This window comes from Anthonomus grandis, chromosome 22 (assembly GCF_022605725.1).
Source record: "Anthonomus grandis grandis chromosome 22, icAntGran1.3, whole genome shotgun sequence".
Taxonomy (NCBI): domain Eukaryota; kingdom Metazoa; phylum Arthropoda; class Insecta; order Coleoptera; family Curculionidae; genus Anthonomus; species Anthonomus grandis.
This window is the reverse complement of record NC_065567.1, coordinates 32,998,629-33,013,560: the sequence shown is the minus strand read 5'-3', so window position 1 is coordinate 33,013,560 and position 14,932 is coordinate 32,998,629. Positions and strand designations below refer to the sequence as shown.

General features: G+C 28.1%; 1 protein-coding gene across 6 annotated transcripts in view; it reads left to right on the top strand.

Annotated features, from left to right (window-relative positions):
* LOC126749160 (Ca(2+)/calmodulin-responsive adenylate cyclase) overlaps positions 1-14,932 on the top strand; it is a 163,055-nt gene that overhangs the window by 56,562 nt on the left and 91,561 nt on the right. For all 6 annotated transcript variants that reach the window (XM_050458839.1, XM_050458840.1, XM_050458838.1 and 3 more), the window contains exons 3-4: positions 126-347; positions 6,315-6,458. In XM_050458839.1, coding sequence (XP_050314796.1) covers positions 126-347; positions 6,315-6,458 — 366 coding nt within the window. The remainder of the gene's footprint in view (positions 1-125; positions 348-6,314; positions 6,459-14,932) is intronic.

The window sequence follows — 14,932 nt, the reverse complement described above, 5'->3', positions numbered from 1 at the left end:
AATATTAAAAATTCTTTATATCCGTTAAAAGTCAGGAAATAACTGCCTAATAATTAAAAATCATTCACTTGACTGTCAAAATTTAATTTTTAATCACATCTTTTAAATCTTTCTCTTTGCTGCAGGTCTATTCTCAAGCAGCCAACACCCAAAACGTCTACCACGCCGCTCACTGCATCCTTTTCGCTCTTCTTCTGGGATTCCTGCATACGAGGTTCATGCAGGATGCTTATTTGCTATGGGTTTGCTACGTGGTGCTCTTCTTCTTAGCAACTTTTTGTGCACTGGCCTTACCACTCTATCCGAGTTCTATTGCTACTAAAGTTGCTGCAGAAGGGACCTGGCAGGTAAGAACTAACTTATTATACACTGCGCAACAATCGAAGTGGATATTATAAAAATCTGCAATTTTAGTTTGCCAATGATTTACAATAAAACAAAATTAAATGTAATAAATAAATCTCTATTAAGTTCACTCAAAATAAAATTAAATAAACAGATATCTCCTAAAAAATTTAAATTTCTAACACACCACAGGAAAAATTAAAATAAAATTACACCCTGTAAAGCGGGTCCCAAAGTCCTGTCATTAAAATTAATACCTCGTAGGTCTACCCCTGGCTCGCCTTAGTGCTGTCACCCTGTTTGGCATAGTTCTTATTAAGTTGTTAATGTAGTGTTGAGGAATGTTTTGCCATATTTCCGGTAATTGATTGGCTAGTTGTTCTAAGGATAGAAGTGGCTGTTCGAGCTCGTTTAATCTTCGAGACATTTCGGCCCATACGTGTTCAATGCAATTCATGTCAGGTGAATGTGGTGGCCAGTCCATTCTGGTAATGCCATGAAATTCAATGCGATCATTGACAATTCTCGCACGGTTCAGGCCCGCATTATCATCGATTAAAACGAATTCTTCGCCTATTGCACCAAAAAATGGTACAATTATGTTCTCTATAATAATGTCTCTATATCGTATAGCGTTCATTGTTTCATTTCTTAACACCACTAAATCGGTGCGGCCATCGAAACATATGCCTCCCCAAACGCAAACTGAACCGCCACCAAAAAGGGTAGTGGGCGTCATCAAATTTTCATGGTATCGCTATCCCCTTTCCCTCCACACCAAAATTCGACGATCACACATATGTAGTCGAAATCTGGACTCATCCGTAAACATACAAGGCCTCCAGTTTTGAAAATTCCAATTACTGTGTTCTATTGCCCACCGATTTCTGGACGCATGTAATCTTCTTCTAACAGTCTGATTAGAAATTACCCTCCCAGTAGCATGCTTTAAGTAGCTGTTAATTCTTGAAGCCGTAAATGTTCGGTTTCTTCTTGCGGTTACTGTTATATAGTGGTCTTGAGCATGAGTTGTGGCACGTTCTCGGCCTCCACCAAGCCTGTAAGCTGCAGACCCAGTCTCTACATATCGATTTAATGCACGACTCACGACACTTTGGGACACATTTGGCCGGTAAGCAACTTCTTCTTGAGTTAGGCCCTCCTGTAGCCAACGTACTAATTGCTCGAGTTGCACTGTTTCTAACCGTCGTAGAACCATTATTTTTAAGAAAGTAAAGAGATTTATTGGTAACAATGAGAATAATAAAGTCGCTACAAGCTTCTTTTATGTGAATAAATTGTTAGGATTTTGAAACCGAATTCTTTAAAAAAGATAAGAATGTATGAAAAAAAGATTTACTCATAGCATAAAACGCAACTTAATGAATTTTATTTTTTTAGGCAAATTTCGGTAATTTATAAAATATCCAGTTCGATTGTTGAGCAGTTTATTAGATTAAATAGTGAGGTAAAATATACTGCATAAAGAATTATTACAGAACTTAGAAGTTATAATAAGGGAAATTAGGATGATATTGCTCATATATAGTAAGAAACCTAAAATGAACAATAACAATTTCCTTTGCTATTATTTAACCTTAAAGGTAAATGCCAAATTCAATGCCCAATTCACATTTACGACCAGTGAGTACAACCGATTTAGGTATAAGTGTTCCCAACCTATTACATAACAAAAAAAAAGCACATGAGACAGATTATCTATATCGGTAACTCGCCGCATGTACACTCCTACATAAAAGCACTGATATTGTTCTTCTTGTGTGTCACAAGGACTGCATATGCATAACATATGAAAGCAAGAAGCAATGTTAAATAAAATAAAGCCGGTGACATATGACATTCAGCATTCTGGGCCTACATACTTACTGGGTACAGCCAATAAACCTTCCTTTTCTTTACGAGGCAACGCGTGCGGTGGCGCATGAATGTAATATTCAATATGACGCTGAATATAATTAGCATTTTGCATGAGTCATACCGAGGTATTGATGGAAAGAAATCATTACTTTAGAATAATAATTAGTATGGAATTTATTAATATGATTAGAATATTTTAAGACCACACTGAGGACACTGTATTGTATCCCTGATAGGACTCAATGTGATGTTTAAGACTTGGAAGAGAAAGAAGTAAAAGGGTGAAGGACAGCAATGTTTTGAATGAACAATGGAGCTCAACGCAGAAAATGACAATGGTATTCCACCTGATGAACAATTTTGAGGTTGATCGGGATAACTGAATCTTTAATTTCGAAACAAAAGAAAAGAAAGAAAAGTATATTCCTGACAGGTGTTATCCTGTTACATTTTTTTAAGATTTGTTTGTTTTCAAAAAAAATATTCATTTAGACACTGAAAAAAGGAAATGGCAAAACTCAACTAAATGGTGTATTTGACTCATATTTATTCGGGAGAAAGTGGTGCTTATTAAAATTGATGTAACTTTATTTAGATTAATCAATTTCGCATAATTGACTTAATTTCATGATTTATTTGACCAATATTTTATTAAGTCAAGAGTTAAAATTATTAAAGCAATTATTACAAATTATTTTATCCGTTTAAGTTTAATAAATAAATATGCAAATTGGCGAAAATTAAAATTAAATATTAAAAAATGCTTCTATGTAACTATATATCCATAAAACTTGGGAAATGGATTTTGAGTGTTTGAAGTTAAGTAAGTAGCAGGGAAAGTTATAACCGATATAAAAAAAAAAAAAAAATTGAAATCGTTCCTGTAATACGTCATCTCGCCACGTACCAGTTTTTAAAGTTTTAATTATTAAATAAACGTCTAATTAATAAATATTGACAACCCTGAATATGCGTTTCTTTTAAATCAAGTCTTTATTTTCTTTACTTTCTTTACTCCATATATTTTTTTATCTAAGATTTATAAGTTTGAATACTTAAATTTTTACATTACATAAACATTTGGGTCTATTATTTTTTTTAATAATTTAGATAAATATTATAACTTTTATCAATTTAAGGTACAGTCATAAATTGCAAGAGAAAAACGAAAAAATAAATTTTTAAATTTATTACCATAATCTTAAAAATTAATAATAAGGTATAACATTTTTCCGCTACATAACATATAGGGCGTTATTGAAAATAGTTTTTATTGTAACTTTGAAACTAATATTTATTTATCAAACTTAATTTTTAATAATATTCAAATAATTTTAATAATATTAACCATTTTGGTGTTCGGTGTCCGGGTTAAAATAGCTATTCTTCTGTTTACTTAAACGAGTTCTTAATTTTCTGCTTGTAGTAGAAGCTTATTAAATATTCTACTTGCACTATGTTAGGGTGCTTTCCGCAAATAAATACAAATACAATTTAATTAAGGTGTGCACTAAGCCCATTTTTAGTGAAATAAATATTAACATCCAAATATGTAACATAAATGTTCTATGAATAATTGGACTAGTCCTATTTCAGGAAATTTGAATTCCTAAAAAATCTACAAAATGCTCATAACTTAAAAAGTGGTTATAATTTAAATTTAAAAAATTATACACGTATTCTCGGAAAAATTTGATCAAAGCTCTACTTGAGGGATTTAGGATTTACGTATAAGACTTTGAGGCAAAAAAAGGATTGTGAAAAAAAATTTTATTTCTAAAAATGTCTCAAAATGCCCATAACTCAAAAATCAATCCAAATTTGAAAATTTATTCACGCATTCCTTACATAAATTGACTAAAGACGTATTTCAGGAATGTTGGATTTATGTGCAAGATTTTGAGGAAATTAAGTATTTTTAAATTATGTTTTTCCTTAAAATTTCACAAACCACTAATAACTCAAAAGCTAGTCAAAATTCAAATTTAAAAATTTATTCACTTGAAATTTATCATTCACTGAAAATTTATTACTTGAATAATTTAACTAGATATATTTTAGAAATTTGTGATTCATATACAGGATTTTAAGAAAGACAAGAAATTTGGAAAGAAACATTTTTTTTTCTAAAAATGTAATAAAATGGCTATAACTCAAAAAAAGTCAAAATCCAAATGTAAAAATGTATACACATAATCCTTGAATAATTTGACTAGACACGTATTTCAGGGATTTTGAGATTATGTACAGGATTTTGAGAAAAAAAAATGGACTTTTGGAAGAAACATATTTTTTTCCTAAAAATTTCTCAAAATGCCTGTAACTTAAAAGCTAGTCAAAATTTAAATTTGAAAATTTATCCACATCTAGTCGAATTATTTAAGAAATGCCAATTTCAGGAATGTTGGATTCAAATATAGGATTTTGAGAAAAACACTAAAAATTTTACAATATGCTCATAACTCAAAAACTGATCCATAATTTAAATTTAGAAATTTATACAGGTATTCCTTGAATAATTTGACTAAGAATTTTCAAATTATGGACATACATTCTAAATATTTAATAATAAGATAGGAAAATCTTCTCTTTTATGCTGAAAATATTACAGACTTAGATATTCTAAAGCTATTATCAGAACATGATGTTGTTAAACTAGTAGGGCATAAAATAGGAGAAAGTAAGCTGGAAGCAAGCATTAACCAGATTTGGTGAAACTAGAATTTTGGTTGAACGTTTTAAAAATACTAGAAGCTTATTTAACCTAATTAATCTGTGTTAATTTTTATATAAAATTCTGTTTCTAATATCTATTTTAATTTAATGGTGTTTTTTAGTTTTGAATTATATATTTTACAGTTTTGTAATTATTATGTTATTTATCCTTCATCAAACATTTTGCTTCCAGAAAAATATATTGTAAAAATATAAGTCTTCGTGATTTATTTTTGATATAATTCAAATTATACAAGGAACTTTTGACACAACCAATTAACGTAATTAGCTTAACTAAATGGATAATTTAACATAACTCAATCAATTATTATAAGCAAAAAAATATTGTTACTTTAGGGTATTTGACTCAAAGTTGTAATAATGTGATTCGACTAAATGCCTAAATTTAATACAAGTATGTTGGAATTATTTTAAAGAAATAACGTGTTAGTTAAATTGATAACGTCACTATTAAATGAATATTCTACTGATTCATTTATATGGTATTTAAATATAGTTTTTCACATATTTGCTTGGCTCCCGTTGACAATAAAAAATGCTTTAAAGCTTCAAGGAAATTAGCTTCCACCAATACCTTGATATTAATTTAAATATGTATGTACTTCAAGAATATCAAGAAGATATTTATTTCAATTAACGCAAAATTTAGTTGGTTCAAATTGTTTCTTTTTTTCTCTGTGTTGGGCGCCAAGAAGTTAAATATTAAAATGTTCATATATCCATTAATAGTCGAGAAATAGCTCATTAATATTTAAGAAAAAAATAACTTGAGTGCCAAAATTGAATTGTTACTCACTCTCGTTGGGCGCCAAAAAGTTAAATATTAAAACTTGAGTGCCTAAATTTCGTTTTTATGCACCGAGATAGTGATGGAAAGAAATCATGACTTTAAAATAATAATTAGTATAAAATGTATTAATATGATTAGAATATTTTATGACCACACTGAGGACACTCTACTGTATCCGTGATGGCACTTCTTGGACAACAAGAACTGGAAAAAAAAGAGACAAAAGGGTGGATTAGAGGAGCAAGAAGAGATAGCAATTTAGACAGAAAAGTTTTTAATGAAGTTCAAAGCAAAGGCCAGAAAATTGACAAAATAAAGTAGAAAGTTACAAGAAGGAGTAAATCTGGCTATCTGTACCCAATAATATTTATATCTGATGAAGAATTTTGAGGTTAATCTAGATAATTGATTCTGGAATTTCGAAACAAAAAACTTAGACATGAAAAGGATATTCCTGACACGTGTTGTCCTGTGACATAATTTTTTGTTCTTTTTGTTTGTTTTTAAAAATCAGTTAGGACATACATATACTAGTTAAATTAAATATCCTTTCTTTCTTTTCCAGGTCGTATTTGTAAGTTTCTTGGCTTACGCTATGATGCCATTAAAATCGTGGGTAACCGGAGTCTTTGGATTTTTACTTTGCTCGGCGCACCTAGCAGTTTCATCGATTTTTTCCACTGATTTTCCTCATTTACGATGGCAACAGGTAACATCTTATTTTACGTATTATTTAAATTGACCAACTCGTCACACCTGAATTACACAGTAATTGCCTACGTCTCTATTTTTGATATGAACGTTTATTTTTGCAGTAAACATTTAACTGCACAGCTATAAATACTAGCATTAGTTCTATTTCAGTGTTAATTAACATATACGTTTTAGCATATTAATTATTATCGATTCATTGCGTTTGAAAATTCAAAAAAGTAAAAGTATTTGTTATGGGTATTTGAAGGCTTACACTTCTTGCGACATAATATTTATATTTCAATGAAGATAAGAATATGTTGCGCAACACGCCTTGACCCAACATTTTGTTCGAAATTCAAGTCAGTACAATTGGTTTGCTTAATAGATTCTCTTAATCCAGGGGTTTCCAGTGAAGCTCCTGTATAGCAAATATCCTTGCAACATCTTATGTATTATTAGGGATGGAAATATATTGTGCAGCCATATAAATAATAATCAAACGTATTTTAATCCAGTATAATTTTATTATCAGTTTTCAAAATTGAAACTTCCGACCTAAAAACCCACCTTATTTGGATCTACTTTAAAAATTTAATATAACAGGATGCCTTGATAAGGCGCCTTATACCGCTTTTAAAGGCAAATCAATATTTGTTTATTTAACTGTATATTTTCGCTTTTGAACGTGCGTTCCGGGAATCCTTTAAGTTATTTTAATTATATTATTTTATTACATGCAAATTGCTTTTTTGATACATAACACATGCCTTTTTATGATTTTAACGTGGGATCATTGGCCAAGAGAATTATTGTTTATTATTTGCGGATATTTTAAATTCAAATTAAAGAAATTGTTACTGATTACAATTATAGGATTTTTTTTCCTATTAAATAGTTTATTTGTAGAGTTTACAAAAGTAACTTACAGATGATATTGGTTATATTCGTATATAATTCGATGGTCAGTACACACCCTATATTTAAACATATTAGAGCAAAATTATTATCAAAGAACACACTAATTTTTACATTCACTTTTTTTAATTATTAACTATCAGTCCTATTTCACTCTAGTTTCCACTAGTGTCTTAAGGTATAATGAAAAATTAATTCTAATTTTAGTTCCAATAAATATTTTTTTCATAGAATCTGTTGATGCGTTATCTATATATATTTTTTAACTGATGGTTGTTTAAATGAATATAAACAGGTACGGTCGACGAGCAGTTTTTCAGTTTGTTTAAAAATAAATGTTTTAGATGCAATGTCTATTCATTAAATCAAATGCTTATTGATCTGGTCTGTTAAGTCTGATCCATATGTTTATCTGTGGTTCTTCCTCCAAAATAATAAACTGGTACCATTTTCTGGCTTATGGCCGATACGTTTATTGTGAATCTGTTCTAAGATCCAGGAATAATTAATTTTCACCCAAATGACTACTTATTTCAGGCACTACTCTTTTTTTTTCACTAGCCTTTATTTTATTAGGCATCCTAGATGATATACATATCCCCACAAAGATCTTTACAAAATCTCATCACATATTCCTGAGATTAAAATATGCCGATTTAACGCAATTTACCTTAGTCCGAAAAACCCTATTTTAACAGGTATGATTGACCGTTATACTTCCAAGACTTTATCAGTTGTTTATTGTACAATATCATCAACTTACAAAATGCTATTTAAATATATTTTAGCACTAGTTGAGCATAAAATTTCGAATAACATAAGTATTTTTCATCGTTATTAGTGTAATAAATTTAATAGTACCAAACTAAGTTTTTTTTTAAATTTTTATTTAAAAAACTGCTTTGTTTAAATTATTACTCTGTATATTCATAAACCCCTGACAAAGTTCATTCGTTTATTCAAATATTTTAATTTCAAACTTTATTTTACTGTATTTTGTTGAATAAACATACTATCATCATTAATATTATTATTTTTAATATAATAATAATAATAATAATAATAATTATTATTATTATTATTATTATTATTTTGCGATGAACTTTTATCATTATCGAAAATAAATACGACCTTAAAGAAATATCTTGTACAATGCATTGTGCATCATATACATTTAAATTATGGACAAGAAAAATATTTATTTTACCATTCAATTCAATTTAAAAATAGAGATTTGATTAATTTCTTTCAACTTGGGAATATTAAATTATTTGTAAAAAAAATTCCCGCAATGTATGGCTATTTAATGTTCTCTTGATAACTAAAGTATGTATCTTAATTAATGCATTTTTTATATTTTTGACTTTAATAAAAAAATCGTTCATCATGCAGGACAGTATATTACTATATTTGTTTAAAAAAAATAAAAAGATACAGAAACTATTTATCGTGTACATTTAAATTATGCACAAAAATAGCAGCATTAAAAATAGAAGGTTTACTATTACTGTTATAAAAACGAATGCTTAATATATTGTTTGTCGTATACCATTAAATTATGCACTAAAAATTTTTTTCATAAAATGTCATTATTATGACCTAAAAAAATATCTTGTTTTGCCAAAGGAATTGTGCATCGTATATATTTAATGAATGCACAAAAACGACAGCATGTAAGTTAAAATTATGCACAAAAATAAAAACTTTTAAAATAAAAGATATATTATTTTTAATAAAAAAGCAAATCCTTAATATATTGTTCCTCGTATACAATTAATATATGCACACAAATACACTTACACTTTTTGCAATAAAATTTCATCATTGTAGAAACTAAATATGCATAAAGGAATATCTTGTCTTGCTAAGGGAAGTGTGCGTCGTGTAGATTTAAATTATGCACAAAAATAGCAGCGTAATATAGAAGATTTACTATTATTATTATAAAAATTAATGCTGAATATTTTGTTCGTCATATACATTCAAATTATGGAGAAAAATGGCAGCGTTTAAGTTGGAAAATTTACTTTATTTTTTTTTTTTAAGGAAACGAACGATCAATACATTGTTCATAGTGTACAATTAAATTATGCACAAAAAAACAGATTATACTTTTTGCGATAAAATGTATTCATTATTTAAAATAAATATAACCTGAAATACATCTTATATAGTCAAGCATGGTGTACATTTAAATTATGCACAAAAATATCAGCATTTAAAATAGAAGATTTACTATTATTACTAAGAAAACGAATGCTTAATATATGATACATCGTATACAATTAAATTATGCACAAGAAATTCATTTAGAACTTTTTTTATAAAATTTCATCATTATCGAAAAGAAATATGACTCTAAAAATATATTGTGTATTGTGTGCGTTATGTACAATTTAATTATGCACAAAAAAGTTATTTACCATCCAATTTAATTTTTTTTAAATGTCTAGGACATTTAATTTAAATTTAAAAATGTTCTTCTATAGATTTAATTGATTAAGGTAAAACGAACATTTTACAATGTCACTCACACTTTATTAAACATCATTTAGTTTTATAATTCCCGACATGTTTCGGACACGGCGGTGTCCATCATCAGGGGATAAAAGGTTTAAATTGGTATAAATTATACACACCAGGGTTTGAGTCTAAGTCAAAAAACCCTATATTTATTTTTTTTTATTTATTTACATTCTATAATAAATTTCATACTATGATAATAATTCAAATAAAAGTCTCTAAGAAATATTATTTTTGTTGTTTTATTATTGTTACTAAATAAATATAAATGTTGCATAATGTAGATAAGAATTTTTCCTATTTAATTAAATTTCTAATTAAAAATATAATTATTGTAAATGTATAATTAAATGAATAAAGAACTTAAATTAAAAAACGCTTCCTTAATAAATGTGTTTTAAACAATTGATTAAAACAAAACAACCCTGCAAATGTATTTAATAAATGTGAGTTGTTCCTGTCATATTTAAAAATAATTGAAAAAAAGGAAAAAAAAGAAACGTTCTTAATACGAACATATTTTCTTTTCTTTTTGTTTTTAACAGTTGAGCATATGACTTATTATGGCATAACATTTACTAAAGTTACTTTTTACTTAAAAAGTAATTTTCAATACATTAAAACTACTTAAAACTCTAATGCTTCGCGAAATTAATAATTAAACTTATTGGCCTAGAGTTTCTTTGAGCCTGATATGTGACATTATTAAGGATTTCTTGACTAGTTCGGAAAATACGCGTATTGGCAACGTGAGATATTAGGAATATTACATTTTCTTTTGATAAATTAATTAGTTTTGTGGAAATTTATCTAATCGATAAATGTAGAAGATCCAAAATAAAAGTTCAGCATTACAACTTGTATTGATATATAAGTGGTATAAAATAAAATAAAAATACACAGCTATTCTCGAGAATCGAAAAATATATACGCCATAAACAGACTTCAACCCTATCGAGATTATTTTAAGATAAAAGCCCTAGCGTCGAAACATTGATCGAAAAATCTAAAGCACAACAACATCTAGTTTATTTACAGCTGCAAAACAAAGATCAAAAGAAAAAACTGAGAGGTTTTATGTTTTGTTTGTGCAACAAAAGGCAGTCGAAACCAGTTTTCGTGATTTAAAAAAAAAATCTTTTAACAGCAGTTTAATCCATTGGTTTTGCACCGAATTAATCGTGAAAGCAAAAAAACAAAGCCCACAATTTATAGACAAAACCAACCCTCAAACGTCACCTGGTTTTGACATGCTGGTGCCGCAAAAGGCCCGCTTAATTAAAGTGCATATACAGGTGGCTTTCAACGACTCTCGATTTTTCAAAATGAATTTGATGAAAAAAATAAATCCGAGGGCTAATCCTCCAATCAAATATGTTTTGTGCATTTTGCCTTCAAGAGTTGAAGGGGTGTTTGAGCTTCTTTTAAATCCGATCGGATGTAAATTGACATTTGAATATTATCACTAGAGGTGCGCTCCTAAGCATAGAGTTTATTGTAAATAATAAAAGCAAATATATTTGTTTTTTAAATAGGCGAGAATAAATAGTGTAGTATGTTCTTTATGCTTATTTATTATTATTTCGCTTATGATTTGTATCTGTACGTATTTTTTCATCTTTAAACAGACCTATATTTGTCATAGAACGCCACCATGCTAATGGTATAGTATACTCATAACAGCGGATCGACGATCTTGGTACAATATAGACTTAACTTTAAATATTATTTAGTAGAATAATAGGTCGAAAATATCAAATGTAAATAGAAAAAAGGTATGTTTTAAAAACATGGTTTATAAAGAAATTAAATTAAGAAATATGTCTTTTTTCAGCTTTGTTTTTCGGTCATTATTATCAAACGGTCAAAATGTAGAAAAAATCAATTTTTATTCTTATAACCCTTTTTCAATATAAAGTATTATAAGAAATAGCAATACAATGACAAACAGAAGTTGCAGACAATAATTTGGAAAATGAAGTAATAGTACAGAGTGTTGAAAGTTGTCATCCTTAGAATCAAATTTGGGAGACTCTATGACCTTTTTTAAACTATTTAATCTTAAAGTACCGCTAGACTTCTATAACTAGAGTTGTGGTACTGTAATGGTGAAATAATGTACATATTTTTATAAAATAAATAAATTTATTTTTCTTTTACTAATAAATTTACTATGCATAAAAATGTTTTTATTTTTTCCGCAATAATCGCATATCGGACGAAAAAAGTCAAGAAATCAAATTTGCCCTAAAATGAATGGGGATTATAAAAATAGTTTTTGTGGCGTACATAATATTAAAAAAAAACTATTTAGTCTACGTTCTTATACGGACGTCACTGGTTAAACTTTAAAAACATCTACATCAAAAAATGGCTATTAATACTCAGACGGTGTGTGCTTAATTTCATAAAAATATCTGGAAAGTTATTAAAGTTATGATGAAGAAACGATTTTTTTCTAAAGACTTTAACACCCTGTAGCTCAAAAGTTAAGGGGGCGTTAATGTCCTTAAGGGTTAGCATCTTATTCTGTAACACCCTGTAAAGTGGAAAAGTTTTAATAATATATTCTTGTGATTTGTCAAATACTGAAGAAAACTATTTGGGTCTTACCACCGTTTCGAATTCTATTTAATTCATCTGTAATAGATAGAGAGAAATGGTCTTTAATAAATAAAAAATATAAGTTAATATTTATGTATATAAACGTTATTATGCATATCATTGAGTTTTATTTAATTAACAAAAACCAAATAGAGACAAGCATTAAGTAGAAAAATACTAAAATTATAATTATAACAATTCTGCCTAAAAACCCTTTTGTTTGATCTAATTAACCCCTTAGATTCTTATGGGATCTAATGTTTTCTTTTTATTTTGTGTCACGCTTTTATCAATCTTGGAAAATTTTATCCTAACGCTTTTTTACTAGTTTTTAAATGGTCTTTAACCAGAAAAAAGAAATTTTGAATTCGGAGCAAATTTTGAAAAAATGTTCATTTTGGGCCGGATTTTGTTCGAAAATCGATAATTGCAAATAAATAAGTTTTCTGTTCATTTTAGAGTAAAATTCGTAGTAAAATTTTTTAAAGGTACTCTGAATTAGTACAAGATAGAAAAATTAAAAATTGAAATTTTTCCATAAGGCTCTTGATAATTCGATATTTATGTTAATTAGTTTTTTTCCAATTTTCTCCGATTCTGTGATAGCTAGAATCAATTCCTCTTGACATGCGGATATCTCGTAATATTCCCAAGAACTTTTATTTGACACAAAAAGCTGTCAGAGTTATAGTTTATTTATAAAAAAATAAAAACCATTTTTTCCAAATTTTTCGTGGGTTTTCCTTTCGATTTTCGACCAAAAAAAAATATTTTTTTTTTGGGTTTTTTAGTGAAAATTGCCAGTTTAGGACTAACATTTTGCCAATGCTCATTAAAAAAAAATTGTACCGTGGAAAAAACCAGTTTTCTTTAAATAGAAAACAACAGAAAATCATCAAGAACACTTACCGAAGTCGTTTTCTCTCGCGTTTTCAACTCAAATCTATCTATTTTAAAGCCCCGAAGATGAAAGGACAGGATCATTAGAGCCAAAAAATAAATCAGGTTGACCAAAAAAAATGGACATTAGAGCTGTACGCAAATTAAAACAAATTAGCCAGAATAACCCTTTCATGACTTCTTGTCAAATTCAGATAGAATTACAGGCTCTAGAGATTTGTAATGTGTCCTCAAGAACTGTAAGACGAAGGTTCCAGCAAGATAATGACCCGAAGCATTCCTTCAAAATTATGAAGCAATTTTTCGAAGAAGAAAAAATACCAGTTTTAAAATGGCCATCCCAGTCACCCGATCTTAATCCCATCGAAAATTTATGGGAAATTGTAGATCGTGATATTAGGGATACAAACTATTCAAATAAAGGTGAATTATTCGAACGGTTGCAACAGAAATGGAAAAATATTGGTTTTAAACTCATAGACAATCTTATTGAATCAATGCCACGTAGATGTCAGGCTGTAATAGACAATAATGGGTATTTTACAAAATACTAATATTGTAGATGGTTTAGTTTGTAATTAAAAAAAAATACTTCGAAAAAAAAAAGAGTATTGGTTATTTTTTAAATTTGTCCAGCGTATATTTAGTTATTTCTTATTATTTACCAAATTAGGTGATTGTTTCTAAAGAATGTTTTATTATTTTTATACATGTTTATGTTGCCCATAATATACTTAAATATCTCTATTATAAAATTTTTATTTCCTTTGATTTTTTTAAAAAACCATTTGTCTGTCTACTTTTGGCCATTACTGTATGTCCTAAACCTCTTAGTTTTTGACCTACAGGATATTAAAATTAATTTACCTATAATCTGTCATATTATTTGGTAAATTGTGTTGATTAAAGCCTAAAGTAGCAAAGGTTTTTTTATAACAACTTGTAGGTTAGTTTGTATATAGAAATGCCTGAATTTTAAATTAATTTAATATGTTTCATACCAAACACTACTATAGAAATTAAATTTTAACTTACCTTCAAATTCTTGTTATTCAGAAATAGTTGACTCCATTTTTGATAAAATATTTCACATAAAATAAACTACGCTAGAAAAACATAATTTCCAGAAGATATAGTAATTTGGAAATGAAATGATGATATAGAAAAATTCTGTAAAAATTAAATTTTCACTTTTACACCTCCTTCTGAGTTTTAGTTAATATAAGAAATAGTATTAAATTATTTCTATCTAATTAGGTCAACTGCTTAAGAAATAGACAATTTCCACAAGATCTACTAGTGGTAGAATACTCGTTTCCGAAGAAGGTAAAATATACTGTGACGTACCGTAACTATTATTTTTTCATATACAGGTTGAGGAATTGATCATTACGCATAGAAAGGTACTTAAAGGCGAAATATGAACACAAAGACCATAATCTCAAAATGTTTATTTTGTTGTGTATTGCATAATGAAAAATAATAAATAAGATAACAATAATAAAAAAATTATTTGAGGACAAATCTGGAAACGTAGGGGGTGAT